The sequence below is a fragment of the Peromyscus californicus genome, unplaced genomic scaffold, assembly GCF_007827085.1.
Source record: "Peromyscus californicus insignis strain IS unplaced genomic scaffold, ASM782708v3 Scaffold_13__1_contigs__length_99412109, whole genome shotgun sequence".
Classification (NCBI taxonomy): domain Eukaryota; kingdom Metazoa; phylum Chordata; class Mammalia; order Rodentia; family Cricetidae; genus Peromyscus; species Peromyscus californicus.
In genome coordinates, this window is record NW_026294424.1 from 59,196,715 (window position 1) to 59,215,496 (window position 18,782).

The following is an 18,782-nucleotide window of genomic DNA, read 5'->3' on the forward strand; positions in this document are numbered from 1 at the left end:
ACTGAGGTAGAACTGTGAGTTCAAGGCCAGACTAGCCTATACAGTGAGTTCTAGCCCTGTCTTGGATAGATGATAAATAGATAGATAGACAGACAGACAGACAGACAGTCAGTAAGTAATGCCCTATTCAAAGGAAAAAAAAAAAAGCTGGAACATCTTGACTATTTGTAAATAAGTACCAAGTCACAACCTCAAGTTATTAATGATAATTAAGTGGAATGGCAATACCTCTGCGTCTTCATCGAGCTGCAACTGCTTGGCAATAGCCTCATCATTTAACCTGGAATCATTCATGTTTTGAGAAGTCTGTATTCCAAAGAAAATCAAGCAAGACAAAACGTAAATTAGGCTAAAAGTAAAGTGCTTTTTTGCGGGGGCAACACCTAATTGAACACATCAGTGAGAAAGAGGTCTATCGGTAATAGTCACAACCCACAGCAGCAACAAAGTCAAGATTATGGTTATTCTGATGACGTCAGTTCATAAAGAGTGAATATCCTACAGACAGATGGTTCTCATTTTGTTCTTCTGGTACGTTCAAGAGAAGTGTGCGCACACACACTATAGGTTAATGCTCTGGCTTGCAAAGTAGTCTAAAACACTGGCCAATCGATGTAAGAATGACGTCTCAGGCCTGTGCAGGCACCAACCAATCAGCACACACTATAGCACAGCCTATGAGGCACTACCTTCCCTGTACTTCATCTATATGCCCATTTCCTAAACAGCCAGAAAAAGATGAATCCAGTATCAGTCAAACTAGAGAAGATCAGCACAGCTACACTCTGTTACTATGATGTTTATCTCATTTCAAGAAAAATTGTGCACTTCTGTTTGCTAAAGGCAATAGTAAAATAAGTTTGCATTTTGAAAATTCCACTTAAATTCTAAAAACTGTGATTTTTTTCTGATAGTTAAATGGTTTCCTGCTTTCAAGTAAAAATAAATACATATCTACATAGCTTCCAAAATTAGGGCAATATTTATCTATAACCATAGAAAATTATTTCATTATTAATAAAGCATGCTTGCTCATTCATCATATCCCATTATTAGTATCCATGAGTGGGTGTCAATCCTGAACATTCTTTTTGCTATTGTTTCCAATAGCCTCATTATGCAGCCCAGGCTGACCTCAAACTAGTGATCTTCTTGCCCCAGTCTCCCGAGTGTGGGCGATACAGGCGCACGCCAGCATGCCCAGCAATCCTCACTCTGGCGTGCGTGCGTGCGTGCGTGCGTGCTTGCGTGCGTGCGTGCGTGCTTGCGTGCGTGGGTGCGTGCAGAGTGCTCACCTCTTTTCTTCTGCTTGCCACCATCTTCTTTCCAGATCTCTGGACACTTTCGGTTCCAAAATAATCGAGCACTGACGTTGGTGTAAGCTTTATTGGTGATAAAGGTTTATTCTTGGTCTTCGTGTTCTCTTCATTCTTTTTCGCGGTTGATGCTCCATGGTAACTGTTTGCAGACACTCCGTTCTCTTTGGATTTGGAGGCTGCCTTTTTACACACAAAGTCATCGTCTTCATCTTAAATGGAAAGTATTTTTTGATAAAGCATAGGTCTTAATTATATAAAGTAATCGTTTCTAGCAGCTTTAAAAAAAAGAAAAAGCAGGCCGGGCGGTGGTGGCGCACGCCTTTAATCCCAGCACTCGGGAGGCAGAGCCAGGCGGATCTCTGTGAGTTCGAGGCCAGCCTGGGCGACCAAGTGAGTTCCAGGAAAGGCGCAAAGCTACACAGAGAAACCCTGTCTCAAAAAAAAACAAAAAAAAAAAAAAAAAAAAAAAGAAAAGAAAAAGAAAAAGCAATACCTTGGGTTGTTTTTTCCTTCCTATCTTCTGAATTTAACAGTCACGCGTTACATTCACAAGGGCCAGGCCTGTGGTTACATAAATACCTGCAACATACCCACTATACACCAGGCACTGAGGATGCAACTAAAGGGCTGAGAAGAAACTGCTTCAGCAGTGAAAAGACACACCACACCCACTGACCTCATGGGGCTTCAAATTGCTTGTTTTGTTACACTTTAAATCCTAAAAGAACTTCCAGCAGCCAGGAGATGCTGCAGTAGGTACAAGTGCTTTGTTGCTAATCCTGATGACCTGAGTTCCATCCCTGAGACTCACCCGGTAGGAGAGAACTCACTCCCACACACTGTGTTCTAACCTCCAATCATTCACTGAGGCACATGCACCCATACATGTGGGATACATTTTGTCTACCCTGAAGGGAGGAGCTTTGTTCTACCACATGCTCTACACCACAATCTTCTGCCTTGTCAAAAGCCTAGACGGGATCAAAGATGGTTCAGTGTTTAGGAGCACTTGTTTTTGCAGAGAACCCAGTGCTCCATTCCCAGCATCTACATGGTAGCTCAAAAATCAGCTGTAACTCCAGCTCCAGGGGATCCTATGCCCTCTTCTGGCCTCCGTAGGCATTACATACATGTGGTACACATACACAGAAACAGGCAAACACTCACACACAGAAAATAAAAAATAAGTATTTTCTAAAAGAAAAAAGTATGAAGAATTATTCTTTTAAAAAGCCCATTAGCAAAGCAGCCACCTAACTGAAGCCTCTGAGATTATGAACCTAGTACTTTGTCACAGTGATGGAAATCCTACCAGAATACTCTGTCACAGGCACAGCTGAAGACATCTTGTCATCTTGCCTTGATTAAAAACAAAAACCAGGGGGCTGGAGAGATGGCTCAGAGGTTAAGAGCACCGACTACTCTTCCAGAGGTCCTGAGTTCAATTCCCAGCACCCACATGGTGGCTCACAACCATCTGTAATGAGATCTGGTGCCCTCTTCTGTATACATAATAAATAAATAAATCTTTAAAAAAAAAAAAACAAAAAACAAAAAACCTCAAGAAAGAACAACTCTGTCTCTACACCAACTAGCTGTCTTTCAAGTCCCTTCAGCCTTGAGTTATTTCAAAGGCTACACCAACGTACTATGTAGAAAGAAGCCAATATAGGCCATGTGGCCAGGTGTGGTGGTACAGCCCTGTAACTCCAGCACTTAGGAAACTGAGGCAAGAGAATTCTAGCGAGTTCTAGGCCAGCTTGGGCTACACAGTGAGATAGCAGCTCAGAAAAACAACAAAAAGACTACAACACAGTAACTTGCTTCCCACAAAGACGCAATCGTTTAACGGTTTTGCGGAGCCATCCTCTGGTAAAATAAGAACTCTGCAATCCTACACAATGTGCAGTTCCTCTTGTTTTCTAATAAACCTGATTTGTTTCTGTCTTTGTCTGAAGCCAAAGGCCAGCTGTTCTCTCCTCCCCAAATTCTGTAATAAAACACTGATAAACAGATCTAAGTCAGATTTCTGACAACTACTTGAAAATCATAGGCAACTCAACACTTAAAATTTCCCTCCAGGATATCTGTCTCCTTGTAAAAATGCCATTTATTTTTATTTATAGACAACATAATTTCAAATGTGCTAACAATGACCGAGTAAACTAGCATTTTCCAACACAGAGCAGAGGAATTGCCTAGGAGAGGAGATTGCTCTGCCACTCTGAGTTAGACATGTTCATTTATTCAGAAGGATAACGGCTGGACGAGAAAGGGATAATGTGAAGGTCTATCATAAAATCTATTTACAAGCCAAGGAGGAAAAACAAATCTAATTCTAGAGCTCCTGCAGCTGAGAGTTTGGCCTCTGCAAATGGATCCGACTGTCCTAATGCTACGAATGTCTTGCCTTTGGTCTGGAACATACCAAAATCCAATTAACAGGTAGATTTCATTATAAGGATTAAAAATAACTGACTTAGCAACAAGTGAACCTCTAAGCAGGGAAGCTGGGCAAATGCTCAGTGTATGTATGCAGTTCCTTTTCAACACTTCTCACTGCTGGCTTGGTTTGGAAGGGGAGAGAAAGGGTCACTTAATCTTAGGCCTTCCAAATACTCGTTCATTAAATGAATGGAGAGGCAGCAAACACCCATCTCTGTTCATTCATAAATCAGTCTCTGCATATAATCGAAAAATAAAACCGATCAAGAAGCCAGGAGTCTCATGATTTGTTACCAATAAATCCTTTCAGAATCAAAGTGGGTCAGTTAAATAAATGCAGAGACCCACAGTCAAACATTAGGTGGAGTTCAGGGAATCCTGCAGAAGAGGGAGAGGAAAGATTGTAGGAGACAGTGGGGTTAAGGGCACCATAAGAAAACACACAGAACTAATTAACCTGGACTCATCGGGCTCAGAATCTAAATCAACCAGGGAGCCTGCATGGGCCTGACCTCGGCCCTCTGCAGATATGTTACCGTTGTGTAACTCTGTCTTCCTGTGGGACTCTTAACAGTGGGAGCAGGGGCTGTCTCTGATTCTGTTGCCTGCTTTGGGACCCTTTCCTTCCTACTGGATTGCCTTGGGTTCAGCCTTAGTAGAAGAGGAGGTGCCTAGTCTCACTGCAACTTGATATACCATGGCTGGCTGATATCCATGGGAGGCCTGCCTTTTTTCTGAAGAACAACAGAGGAGGAAGAGTAGATGGGGGGGCGGGGTAGGTAAAGGGGGAGGACCTGGGAGGAGAGGAGGGAGGGGAAACTTTGGTCAGGATGTAAAAACAAAAACAAACCAAACAAAAAGAAACACATCAGTCTATTAAACATGTTTCAAAAATGGTTCAGGTGCAGAAGAGATGGCTCAGCAGTTAAGAGGACTAGTTACTGCCAGATGGTGGTGGTGCACCCCTTTAATCCCAGCACTCAGGAGTCAGAGGCCAGCAGATCTAAGTTTGAGGCTAGCCGGGTCTAGAGGTTGAGTTCTAGAACAGCCAGGGCTACATAGAGCAATGTCTTAAAAACACAGGAAGAGCCAGGCGGTGGTGGCGCACGCCTTTAATCCCAGCACTCGGGAGGCAGAGCCAGGCGGATCTCTGTGAGTTCGAGGCCAGCCTGGGCTACCGAGTGAGCTCCAGGAAAGGCGCAAAGCTACACAGAGAAACCCTGTCTCGAAAAACCAAAACCAAAACCAAAAAAAAAAAAAAAAAAAAAACCCACAGGAAGAAAATAGGGGGGGGGGGGGGCTAGCTACTCTTCTAGGTTTGATTCCCAGCACCTATATGGAGGCTCACAGCTGTCTGTAACTCTAGTCCCAGGGGATCCAACACTCCCATATGGCCTCCACAGGTACAGACATATATGCAGACAAAATACACATAAAACCAAACTCTTTCTTAATTCCCCTGGGGATTGGGGATTTAGCTCATTGGCAGAGTACTTTCCCAGAGAGTACGAAGGCTCTAGGGTCAGTCCTCAACTCCGACAAGGAAAAAAAAAAAAAGACAAACTACTCCCCTAGGGCTAGGAACTTAGCTCAGAGGTGGAGCATTCACCTAGCCACAGATGATGATGCCTTTCCTCTGACAGATACAACAGTCAAAAGGAACACATTCGGGATCTTACCTGTCTCAGAAATGTAAGTAACAGGATCCTTCCGAGAAATTTTACCAGGTTTAGAAGACAGTGGCAATTTTTCTGATTTCTTTTTAGCATTTTTTACCTGCACTGTCTCCTCTGATTCTGAATCTACAAGAGAAGAATTAAAACTATGAAAGGAAATATCAGTGTATTTTTTAAGTGGTCATTATGAACCAATCCCCCAAGGAGCATCTCTTGATGAGTTTTTACATTACTTTTATCCAGTAATGAACTCATGCATTAGATTCCTATTGCTGTTTTAACAATCACCACAAACCAAGTGGCTTAAAACCCACACATGTGGGCCGGGGACATCGTTCAGTGGGTAAAGGTGCTTGTTGTCAAGTCTGATGACCTAAGTTCTGTCCCCCAGGACCCACATAGTAGAAGGAGAAAGCCAACTGCCCCAAAGTACCTGTCTTCCACATGCACGCACGCACGAGCACACACACACACACACACACACAGAAGTTCAACACAGATATATTATCTTTAACAATTCCTGACAAAGTCTGACACAGGTCTCATGAGGACAACAGCAGGGGTGTGGTCCTTTCCAGTTCCCTCGGGAAGAATCACTTCCTTATCATTTCCACTTGCTAGTGGCTGCCATCGATACACAGCTCTTAACCTCCCATCTTCAAAGCCAAGAAACTGGGCAGAGTGGCCCTGGCCAGGGAGACTCAAAGTTTAGGCTTATCTGGGGTACAGGTTAAAGGCCAGCATGGGCAACCTTAGTAAGACCTTGTGTCACTAACTTTTTAAAAATATTTTTGAAAGAGCTATGGATGTAGCTCAGGGGTAGAATGTTCGTGTAGCATGTGTGCATGCAAGGCACTGTGTTCAATTCCTACACCACACACAAATAAATAACCTCAAGCAGAGTGCTACCATCGCTCTGGTTTCTGACCTTCTTACACTCTTTGTTGGGAGGGGGGAGGATGTTGAGAAAGGGTCTCTCTGTGTTGTCCCGGAGCTCTCTAACTGGACCAAGGTGGCCTTGAACTCACAGGCCTGTCTCTGCCTCCAAGTGCTGGGATTAAAGGAGTGTGCATTCTCACACTCTAATCTCTCTCCAGACCTCTTCTGCCTCTCTACTCCTCAGGCACATTGAACCCATCTTATTTTAAGGTCATCTGACTCAATCTGCAGCTTTATTTCCACAGAGTCTAGGATTTCGATTGTGGCTCTATTGGAGACGTTACTCTCCTACTTGGCCAGACTACTCGATGCGGTGTAGGGCAAGGCTCAAGCACCTAACACAGAGCCTGGTACAAAGCAGCCCATTCATCAACTCTCTGCCCTCCCTCTGTCCACACATCTAAAAGCTCGGCCTCACCCTGCGTGGATCAGTTTCTGATTCTGAGACAGGGTTTCACCATTAGCCCTGGCTGGCCTGAGATCCACCTGCATCTGCCTCCAGACTGCTGGGGTTACAGGTGTGTGTCACCATACCCTGACCATACTGCTTTAAATTAGTGTTTAATGTAATTATTTCCAAGAGGAAACTCAGAGAATACAGGTACACATTTCCAATTTCCTTATGATAAAACACAGTAAAATGCACTTAGTAAATATTGAAGTACTTTGAAAAATCAGTCAGACCCTGTGCTATCATGTGAAAGTTCCGACAACCTACATGCTGTGACACACTGCAGCACCAGCTACTGCAGAGGAGGCAGGGAAGCCCTTGAGCCTAGAGGTTCAGGCCCAGCCTGGGCAACAACGGTGGGGCCCAACTAAAATTATATATATATATATATATATATATATATATATATATATATAAAATAAAAATATTTAAAATATAAAATATGTTGTTTAAAGAATAAGGAACAAAATAAACCCAAAATATTCATAATACACAAATGCTTCCTTGGCTACATTATTTTATATCTACTAGGCATAATGGCGCATACCTATAATTCCAGAATTTAGGAAGTGGAGGTAAGATCAGGAATCTAAGGTCATCATTAGCTACAATAGGAATCCAAGGCCAACCTGGGCTTCATAGAACCTTGACTCAAATAGGTGAGAAGAAAAAATACCAGATAAAATAAAAATTAAGTCAGGTGTAACGTGTGGGGGGGGGGGGTGCAGGGGACTGACCCACGCCTGCAGTCCAGTTACTTAGGAGTCTAGGCAATATCACAACATCCTGTTTCAATATATAAACAGAGCAGGGGGGTAGGGCTCAGTGGTAGAGTGCTTGCCTACCAGGCAGAGGGCCTCAGTTCAATCTCTGGCATCGCAAAATAAATCAGTGAATAAATAAGACATACGCACAAAAAGTCCTGTTCCTCATCTCAAAACTATATTCAAAGAAAATCCTTCAAATTGTGTTTATTGCTTTTTCAACAGAAATAAAATTATCAAATCTTCCTATCACACACACACACACACACACACACACACACACACACACACACACACACTTAATTTTAGATATTTGCTTTGGGGTGATTAAGATGGCTCAGCAAATAAAGACACCAACCCCAAGCCTGATGCCCTAGATTCAACCCCCAGGAACTACACAGTGAAGAGAGAGCCGACTCCTACAAGCTGTCCTCTGCCCTCCACTAGAATGCCTTGGTACACATGCCCATATACACATGAATTAATTCATTAAATGAACTCAATATTTGCTTTAACAGCAGCACTATATGGTACTTTTTTCTTTTAGTTTCTTTCTTTTTTAAACAAATTCAACTTCTAAGAACCTGAGTTTGAAAAAAATTAATGGGAGTATTTTTTTAAAATGTGGGCTGAAACTACAGATCAGTGGCAGAGCAATTACCTAGCATGAGTGAGGCCCTGAATCCAATCCCTGAGCTAAATAAGTAAGTAAATAACCTGAGCTAAATAAATAAGTAAATAAGCCACACTCAAAGTAAATCTGAGACATGCTACATATTCTATCCCTCACTAAACAAACCTTTAACACATTAAAATATTTAGGTTCTGGTAAGTTCTGCTGTTAAAGCTCTCTTCACCCAGCACTTACTAATAATGTCAGATGTCATTGGAAAACACAGTTACCGGGGAAATGAAAGACGCTGAAGCCTTGAAGGTCCTCAGGAAAGTTACCTGAGTCATAGATGATCCTCTTCCTCTTGTGTGGCTTTGGTTTGGAGACATCCTCTCTACTGGAGTTATTAGCCTGTAGACAGCAGGGTGCAATTAGAACAACTTAGCCCGGCATTCTCCTTAGACTCAGGGTTCGTGGCCGTCAACTGAGGCGAGTTTGCCCCCATGGAGACATCTGTTGATACCTAGAGCCACTGTTTATCACAAAGTGGGAGACGGGTTTTTTTATGACATCTAGTACATAACGACGTTACTAGCATCATCCAATGCAACAGTTATCTAACCCAAACGTCAGAATGCTCTTACTGCACAGGACAAGACCAGAAGTGCACAGGAGAGAAGACTTACAGAAAAGCTATACTATTATTCAGCTACACGGTCAGCACCAGTCCACAGATAAGAAAGAGTAAAAGGATGTTGTGGTGATATTTTGTTTGTGCTCTGACAAATAAAGCTTGCCTGGAGATCAGGCGGCCGAGCTAGCCACTAGTTAACTATAGTGGCCAGGCAGTGGTGGCTCACACCTTTAATACTAGTACTTGGGAGGAGGAAACGGGACGTGATATGGCCGGGCAGAGAGAGGAATATAAGGCTGGTGGAGCCAGGAGCTGGGCCCCTTTTTGCAGTCTGGGAAGTTGCAGAGGTAAGAGATGACTTTGGCTAGCTCCTTCAGTTCTCTGATCTTTCAGCATTTACCCCTGTATCTGAATCCAGGTTTTTGTTATTAAGAACAATTAGAATTCGTGCTACAGGGGGTCAGACACCAGAGGGCCAAGATGTTTACTAGATCTTGAACGTCCCTGAATGCCTTGGTCTCCAAGGTGGTGCAGACCCTTTAAGAGGCAGAGCCCAGTGGAAGGCCCCTAAAGGGGAAAGAGAACCCTATCCCTTCCTCTACCAGTCTGTCTCTTGGCCATGAGGAAAACATTCACTCTACCACACACTCCCAGTGTGATGTGCTGTTTCCTGAGCAGACCCACAGCAATGAGCCAACAACAGATCACAGACTGGAAACCTCCAAGCCAAATAACCTTTCTCTTTATAAGTAAATTATCTCAGATACTATTTTGTGATAGTAATGGAAAGGTGGCTAACACGCAGGACAGGTGCTTCCTAAAATGCAAGATAGAAACAGAAATAAGAGCTAGACTGGCAGCCCGTCGCTGGCAAATGCATGCTGAAAAACTAAAGGCAAGTCAAAAGGTTACCTGTATTTGTAAACATCACATTTCTAACACACTCAGATTTTCCCAAAATGCACAGGAAAAAAAAAAAAAAGATGACTTAGAAGATAGAAATACCTATGTATTTCTGTCCATTAAAATAAAACTTCAAAAATATCAGAACACAACTAACTTCAAAAACTAAGACAAATGAACCATAATTTACAGCCACAACCAAGAGCTGGGTCAGGAAACAGAAGGAAAGGCAGTTACAGTAACTCTGAAGACAGACACCTCGAAAGAAAGTCTCCAATTCTTCCTATAAATCTGCCCAAACCTCCTGTGCTGTTTCTATAAAATAACTCAAGTACTTAGAGGGTCAAAGTATTAAAAGGCTAAATAAAAAGAACTAAACAAAGCCAGGCAGTGGTGGCACATGCCTTTAAGCTCAATATCTGAGAGGCAGAGACAGGCAGATCTCCAAGTTAAAGGCCAGCCTGGTCTACAGAGTGAATTCTAGGATAACCAGGGCTATACAGAGAAACCTGTCTCAAAAAAAAAAAAAAAAAAAAAAAAAAAAAAAAAAAAAAAAAAAAAACTAAACCAAGATTTCACCTGCTGCCCATCAAACAGGAAAGCAAGAATTTGGAGCCTAAGTTTGGTCAAGTTAACTACATGCTAAGCCAAAAGAACAATCCAACAATCTTTGGAGAAATATAACTGAATCCAATACAATAAACCCAAAATAGGAAAAAAGCAAGAAATTCAACCTGTGTGATTAAGTGTGTCAAGATAACAAATCACAAAAGATCCAAATACCTGATCAAACATCACTCCAATGTTTGTGTGAGGTGCTTTTGGATGAGATAACAAATCATAAATGATCCAGATATCTGACCAAACATCATTCCAATGTCTGTGAGGTGCTTTTGGATGAGTTTAATATTTAAATTAATAAAATAAAGATGTCCCTCCAGGAAGTAACTGAGTCTTATCAAATTAGCTGAAACCCTGAGAAGCTAACCTTCCTTGGAATGAGAGAGAAATCTTCCTGCCTGACTTCTAGCTAGGATGTCCGATTTTTCCTGCCTCTGGACTGGAATCAGACTACCACTTCTTTGGGTTTTAGGGGAGGAAGGGGCAGGTTTTAGGTTTGGTTTGTTTGGTGTTTGGGTTTTTTTTGGGGGGCGGGGGGTGTTTGGTTGGTTTTGGTTTTTCAAGACCAGGTTTATCTGTGTAGCCCTGGCTATCCTGGAACTTGCTTTGTAGACCAGGCTAGTCTCAAACTCGAAGAGATCCTCCTGCCTCTACCACCCTAGTGCTGGGGTTAATCACTTCCCAGCCCAGCCCATCACCTTCTAGTGGCCTCTCTCTACTAGAGTAGACCCACATGCTCAGCTCTTCTGATCCTCAGGCCTTGCATCTGGACTGGACCTCTACCATCAGCTCTCCTGGGTCTCCACCTTACAAGCTGCAAGCCTTGTCAGCTTCTACAATCCTCTGAACCAATTCCTAGTAATAAATCTACTTATGTTCATACTATTGGTTCTGTTTTACTGGAGAGCCTGGCTAACAGAAATTTTCAGTGCTAAAAAATGGAAGACTGCTATTAAAAATATATCTAAAATAAAGAAGTAACTTTAAAACTAGGTACTGAGTAGAAACTGGAGAAATTTTGAGATACATACTAGAAAGAGCCCAGAATGCCATAAAGGAACTGTGAGTAAAAACTCAGTCCAGCCCAGCCAAGGCAGGTGGATCTTTAAGTTCAAGGCCAGCCTGGTCTACAAACCAAATTCCAAGACAGCCAAGGCTACAAAAAGAACTCCTCACCCAAAAAAAAACCAAAAAACACATGAGTCCAGTGAGAGCTCATGAAAAGAACAGAGCCACAGTGGAACTCTTTTATCTCAGAAGTCAGTGCCTCGTCTTGAACAGCACGCTGGTAAGTGTTTAAAGAACTGGAGCACAGCCCGGCGACAGGAGTAGTTTGCCTAACTTACACAAAGCCCTCCCCCATTTAGACCTCAATGTCGCTGTAATAAAATTTAAAGAAAGGAAAAATGAAGTTAAAGGCCAACCTACTGAGTTCTCTGACAGAAACAGCAATAGGCTTTTGAAAACTGCAGGCAAGAATTTGGTTGGGCTGAGCAGTGCTGGAGCACGCCTTTAATCCCAGCACTCGGGAGGCAGAGGCAGGTGGATCTCTCTGAGTTCAAGGCCAGCCTGGGCTACAGAATGAGTTCCAGGACAGGCTCCAGGGCTACACAGAGAAACTCTGTCCTGAAAAACCAAAAATAAAGAAGAACTTGGTTGTGTGCAGACCTAATGGCACACGCTTTTGATTCCAGCACTTACAAGCAGGCATCTCTGTGAGCTGGAGGCCAGGATGGTCTACAAAGGGAGTCCAAGCCAGACAGCCAGAACTACAGAATGAGACTCTGTCTCAAAAAAATAAATAAAATAAAATAAAAGGGGAGAGGACCAAATCTCGTTGTAGGACTGGAGATGGTTCAGTAATTTAGAACACTTTTTGCTCTGAGGACCCAGCTCAACTCCCAGCACCCGAATGATGGCTCACAAACACCTATAACTCCAATTCCAAGGGATCCAAAGTTCTCTTCTAGCCTCTGTGGGCACCAGACATGCAGGTGGTACACACACATACATGCAGATAAAACACTCTTACATAAATATATACATATATAAATATATACATACATACAAAATAAAATAACTTGGTTGTATTCTAGTCCTCTATGAAAAATAAGAAATTACAGTACTAAGCTAAAGAGATTCTGAATCAGAATGATGAGGTATAGGTTGAGTTCTGACAACTTATGGTAAACTAAAGAAAGGTTAACTACACAAGAAAACCACAGAATCAACTAACCTGGGCCCATAGGGCCTCACAGAGACTGAACCAACAGCCAGGGAGCCTGCACGGGTCTGATCTAGACCCTCTGAATACATGCTATGGCTGTGTAACTCGGTCTTCCTGTGGGACTCCTAACAGTGGGACAGTCCCTGACTCTTGCCTGCTCTTGGAACCCTTTTCCTCCGATTGGTTGCCTCATCCAGCTTAATAGGAGGGGAGGTGCCTGGTCTTATTACAACTTGACATGCCACGTTTGGTTGATATCCTTGGGAAGTCTGCACTTTTCTGAAGGGAAACGAGAAGTGGATGGGGGAAGGAGAGGTGGGGGAGGGGCTCGGAGGAGAGGAGGGAGGGGAAACTGTGGTGAGGATGTAATATATGAGGAATTTTTTAAAAATCCATAAGCTAGACCTTGGTAAAATAGTTTTTTTAAAAAAGAGAGAAAGAAAAGACAAAGGAAGGAAAGAAGGAAGGGAAGGAGGGGGGAGGGGAGGGGAGGGAAGGAAGGAAGGAAGGATGAAGGAAAGGGAACTAAAGTACTGCTAACCAAAACTTGATGACTTGGAAAATTACTTAGACTATCCACACTGCAAAACTGAGACAGAATAGTTTGAAGAAAGTTATCAAGGATGTAGCTGAACTATCACTAAAGAGGTATTAATACATGCAGAAACACACTGCCCATTTTAACTAAAGGAGCCAAAAACAGGACAAAACAAAGAAATCCTGCCTGACTTCTCACATTTCATAAATAGACCCATACGGTTATTCCGAAGGTATCATCAGGACTAACTTCACTTTCAAAAGACCAGACAGCCGCCGGGCGGTGGTGGCGCACGCCTTTAATCCCAGCACTCGGGAGGCAGAGCCAGGCGGATCTCTGTGAGTTCGAGGCCAGCCTGGGCTACCAAGTGAGTCCCAGGAAAGGCGCAAAGCTACACAGAGAAACCCTGTCTCGAAAAACCAAAAAAAAAAAAAAAAAAGACCAGACAGCCTTTACCTGGAGCCCTAAGGAGTCCCAGGGACAAGGCTGCTGCCTAGGCTTACAGGAATGCAGTAACCCAGAGGGTCTGCGAAAGAGACGATAAAACCAAGGATTATTGCTGCATCTTAAAATATTATGGCATTTCTTTGCTGGGTTTTGGACTTGCTTGAGAGCCATTATCTTCCCTCTCTCTCCCTTAAGATGGAAATGTCTACTCTGAATCTCTACCACTACTGTATGCAGGCTTCTGAGGTTCACAACTAGGAAAGAATTTGCCTAAAAATGAATCATCCCTTCAAGCCTTATTTATCTTTGACTTAGATGAAATTTAAATGATATCAGTCTTTACACCTGAGAGTAGAATGAATCAATACTGGGGAGGGGGTGTGACTGAAATAGAATGGAAGTACTTTCAGTTGGCCATGGATAAAATGTCATAGACTGGATGTTTACATCCCCAAATTCCTATGTTGGAGCTCTAGTCCTTAGTCACAGCCTTCAGAAGGCAGAGAAAGGGGCATCTCGGAGAGTTCAGGGCCAGCCTGCTCTCCATAGCCAGTTCCAGACCAGCCAGGGCTGCATAGTGAGACTCACTCTCAAAACAAACAAACAAACTTCCAAAGTGATTAAAGTTCAATGATTTAACGAGGTGGTATGGACTATGTCCTGATCTGACAGGATTAGCATCCTGGTAAGAACAGGCACCAGAAGGCTCAATCTCTCCTTCCTGAGCACAGGCTCCCAAGAAAAGGCTGTGTGAGGACACAAGGAAGACAGCTGTCTGCAAACCAAGAGTCCTCACTAGAAACTACATCAGCCACAGAATCATCATCATGGACAAACAGGCCCAGGACTCAGAGAAAGCACGGTTCTCCTGTTTAAGCCACTGAGACCATGGTATTAAATTAAATCAAATTAAAACATGACCTGCAGACTCAAGAGCAAAGGCACTTAATAAAGATATTCCTCATATACTCCAGATACTGGAATTAACAGACAAAAACTTTAAAGCAGAGTCGAACACCATCTATCTGAAGACAGGTCCCCGTGTCTCTATGAACAAACCTGGTTTTTGTTGTTGTTGTTGTTGTTGCTTTGTTATTTATGACCCAGGCTGACTACAAACTCAATATACTCCTGCCTCACCCTCTTCATTTTATTTCCAGCACATGCCATGCCACCACAGCTGGCAAATTTTGATCTTAAAATAAAAAAATTCTGCCAGGTTGTTGGCAGTGCATGCCTTTAATCTCAGCACTCATGAGGAAGAGACAGGCAGATCTGTGAGTTCAAGGCCAGCCTGGTCTACAGAGTGAGTTCCAGGACAGCCAGGGCTACACAGAGAAACCCTGTCATGAAAAAAAAAAAAAAAACAACAAAGAAGCAAAGGTTTTGTTTGTTTGTCTTTGTTGTTGTTGCCAGCATTAGTCTGTGCACTGTGCGCATGTCTGGTGCCCCTGGAGGCCAGAAGAAGGCTTCAGATCGCCTGTAAATGGAGTTACAAATGGTTGTGGGCCACCATGTGGGTGCTAGAAACTGGACCTGGGCCCTCTAGATAGTGCTCTTGACCACTGAGCCAAAATGCAAAGTTTTAACAACTAAAAGGAGAAAGAAAGAAGGGAACATCAGGATCGAACACCACGCTGTACTAGCTAGACATATCAGCCTTACTGCTTTCTCCCTCCTCCGTGAACTGCGCTGAAATCTCTAATTATTCCACACCTCCCAGCTGCCTGGACACCCCACACAGTACAAACTTGGACCTGGAAACTCACCTTGACTTCCTTTGCTCCTTTCTTTCCTTTGACAGTTCCCTCCGAAGGTTTTATTTTCTCATTCTTCTTTACGGCCTCACTCACAGGCTTTTTTCCACTTGATATAACCCCAAAGAATTTCCGAATGTCCTAAACACAGAAGAGGAGACATGTAAATATTAAACACCTGACGCTCTAATTTCAGTTACTACCAGGACAACTTTACTCAACTGGTCTAACCCAAGTCACCTCTCCAAATCAAGGCCATCTTTATTCAGCAGCATCCTTTTTATAAATAAAAGCCACCTCATAACATTACCTGAATCAAAAATAAGTTTTCTAATGTTCTAATGTAAAGTAATATTAATCCTCAGAATGTAACCAAAAACAATGCAAAAATAAACAAGTAAAATTTTTGATAAAGGGGCTGAAGAGATGGCTGAGTGGTTACAGCACTTCCTGCTCTTGCAAGGACCTGGGTTCAGTTCCCATCACCTACATTAAGTGGCTCACATCCACCTGTAACAACCATCTATTTGGGGGTCTGATGCCCTCTGGCCTCTGCGGGCACTTGCATGCCTGTGGTGCACAGAACCTCACACACAAACACACACATAAAAATAACAAACCAGTTTTAAAGAATTGTTTTTGAGGAGCCAGGCGTGGTGGCACATGCCTTTAATCACAGCACTCGGGAGGGAAAGGCAGGTGGATCTCTGTGAGTTTGAGATCAGCCTGGCCTACAAGTTGCAGAATAGCCAGGGCTGTTAAACAGAGAAACCCTGGGGGGGGAGGGGGAGGGGGGCTGTTTTTGACAATGAGAGCACAGTTATGAAGAGGCAGACAGCAGGAATAGTGACTGAATATGCATGCACATACAAATCCCATTGTCCTACAAGATTGCACTTCAGCTTGAGAAAACAACTCTCACAACCCAGATCGTTCTTAGAAACTAAGAACACTGAAAAGATTTTTCTCTACATGATTCTTTTCAAACTCTAAAAAAAAGAAAAAAGCTGGTGTCCTGCTATAATATACTCTTCAATACTTGACCCTGGGTTAAACTATAGAATTCAAATTAATCATACAAGTTAGCATTAAAAGCACCCAGTTTTCTTATTCTTCACATATATATTTTCCTTACCTTTTTTGTTTTGTTTTTATTTTGTTTGGAGACAAGGTCTCGCTACGTAACCCTGCTGTCCAGGAACTCACCATGGAAGCCAGGCTGGTCTCCAACTCCTAAGAGATCTACCTGCTTCTGCCCTCAACCCCAGTACTGGGGATGTAGGTGTGCACCTCCACGCCCAGCTCCCTACCTTTCTGCAACTAAGTTCTGAAGAAATTACATAGAGAAGAAAGTGAACAGAACAGACCTTCGAATCAAGAAGCCTTGGTCTGAATCTTTGCTCTAGTGCATTCTACTTGTGTGATCCTGGACAGTTCACTAGCATCTCATCTGTTTTCAGATAAGTAAAATGGAATTCATTATATCTACCCTTTATAAAGCTTCAACATGCATCTATTATCATTTTGGCTCAGCAAAAAAGCTTCTCCACTTCATTTTTGAACTATTATTCACTTAAGTCACTGAAACACCCCCTTTTGTAAACTGTTTATAAACAAAGGTATAAGATTTCATATCTCCCTTTGCAGATCTCCTGTTATATTAAAAAGTTCTAATTCATTAATTAAATCTAAGTTTAAAAAAATCTTGCTGCCAGGCTGGAGGCATGTGCCTGCAACCAGGTGGTAGAAGCTGGAGCATCAGGAGTTCAAGACCAGCCTTCAAGAAACTACACAGCAAGTTTCCGACTAGTCTGGGATACAAGAAACTGTCTCAAAATAACCAAACAAATAAACACATCAACAGGGAGCCAATGTGATGGCTCAGCAAGGAAAACTAAGTTCAGTCTCCAGGACCCATGTAAAGGAGGGGAGGGGGGGAGAACTGACACCTGAAAGTTGTCCTCTGACCTCCACGTGTGTGTGGCATATGTGCACCCACACAAACATCACACACACACACACACACACACACACACATACACAATAATAATAATAAGATTCAAAAGTAAGTGACTAAAATACAACCTATTGAATGGACACCTTGGCTCTAAAACTCAAGACATTTGTGTCAAGTGCTGAAGAATCGGACAATAAGGAAAGCCACAATCACATGTATAATTTACCAAGAACTGAGCTTGAGGCTGACTACTTTATTGCTTCTGGAGGAAATGACAGTTTCTAATCAGTGTCACTTTTTAGAATTACACAGTGATTCTTCACTCAAACAGTGGGGCTTAAACACATACAAAGGAAAGAAAAAGAAAAGGACAGAGATCATGCAGGTACTCCACGGAAACAGCAAAACTAGAGGTTAATAATGAGGGAGCAAGCGAGATGGCTTGGAGGGTAAAGGCGCTTGCTGTCGGCCTAAGGACCTGAGTTCGATCCCTGGAGCCTACACGGAAAGGAGAGATCCAACTCCACATTGTCCTCTGACTTCCACACCTAAACTATGGCACGCACGCACGCGCGCAGCAGACAGACAGACAGACACACACACACACACACACACACACACACACACACACACACACACGCAGAAAAAGAAACAAAATGTAAAAACATGGTAATTACAGTCCTGGTCTCACCTTGTTTTTACACCACAGACTAAAGAAACCAAACATTCAGCGAAGGAAGCGGCGGGCAGCAGTGAGCACTGACTGACATACAGCAGAGTCTGCCCTGCACTCGGCACGGCTGCCCTTCTCCCTAAGGAGCTGGCGGCTCACCTTCCTTCCTTCTCCTTACTCCACCTACTCCTCAATCCCTACACCGACGGCGGCGGCAATATATACTGTATGTACGTATATCAGTATCTATCGCAATATGTACTAAATATATACTGTATGTGTATATATATATATCAGTATCGCAATATGTACTAAATATATAGTGTATGTACGGATATCAGTATCTATCTCAATATGTACTAAATATATACTGTATGTATGTATATCAGTATCTATTTCAAAATGTACTAAATATATACTGTATGTACATATATCAGTATCTATCTCAATATGTACTAAATATATACTGTATGTACATATATCAGTATATATCGCAATATGTACTAAATATATACTGTATGTACATTTATCAGTATCTATCTCAATATATACTATATATATACTGTATATATATATATCAGTATCAATCTCAATATATACTAAATATATACTGTATGTATATATATATATATCAGTATCTATCTCAATATATACTAAATGAGCCCAATCTCAAATAAATCAACTAAAAATGTTTACAGAAAAATGAAATGAAAGATATCATAAACAAAAATGTCTACAATATAAGTTATACGTAAGTGGGCTTCTACAAATCAACGAAAGACAACCAAAATAAAAACTGAATAAAAGCTAATAATAGG

The 18,782-nt window shown here is 42.4% G+C and overlaps 1 protein-coding gene across 3 annotated transcripts in view; it reads right to left on the reverse strand.

The window, feature by feature from the left end:
- The window catches only part of Rfc1 (replication factor C subunit 1), a 79,522-nt gene that overhangs the window by 42,797 nt on the left and 17,943 nt on the right, over positions 1–18,782 (reverse strand). For all 3 annotated transcript variants that reach the window (XM_052734994.1, XM_052734993.1, XM_052734992.1), the window contains exons 2-6: positions 15,347–15,475; positions 8,546–8,618; positions 5,444–5,566; positions 1,296–1,528; positions 229–306 (exon numbers count right to left, since the gene is read on the reverse strand). In XM_052734994.1, coding sequence (XP_052590954.1) covers positions 229–306; positions 1,296–1,528; positions 5,444–5,566; positions 8,546–8,618; positions 15,347–15,475 — 636 coding nt within the window. The remainder of the gene's footprint in view (positions 1–228; positions 307–1,295; positions 1,529–5,443; positions 5,567–8,545; positions 8,619–15,346; positions 15,476–18,782) is intronic.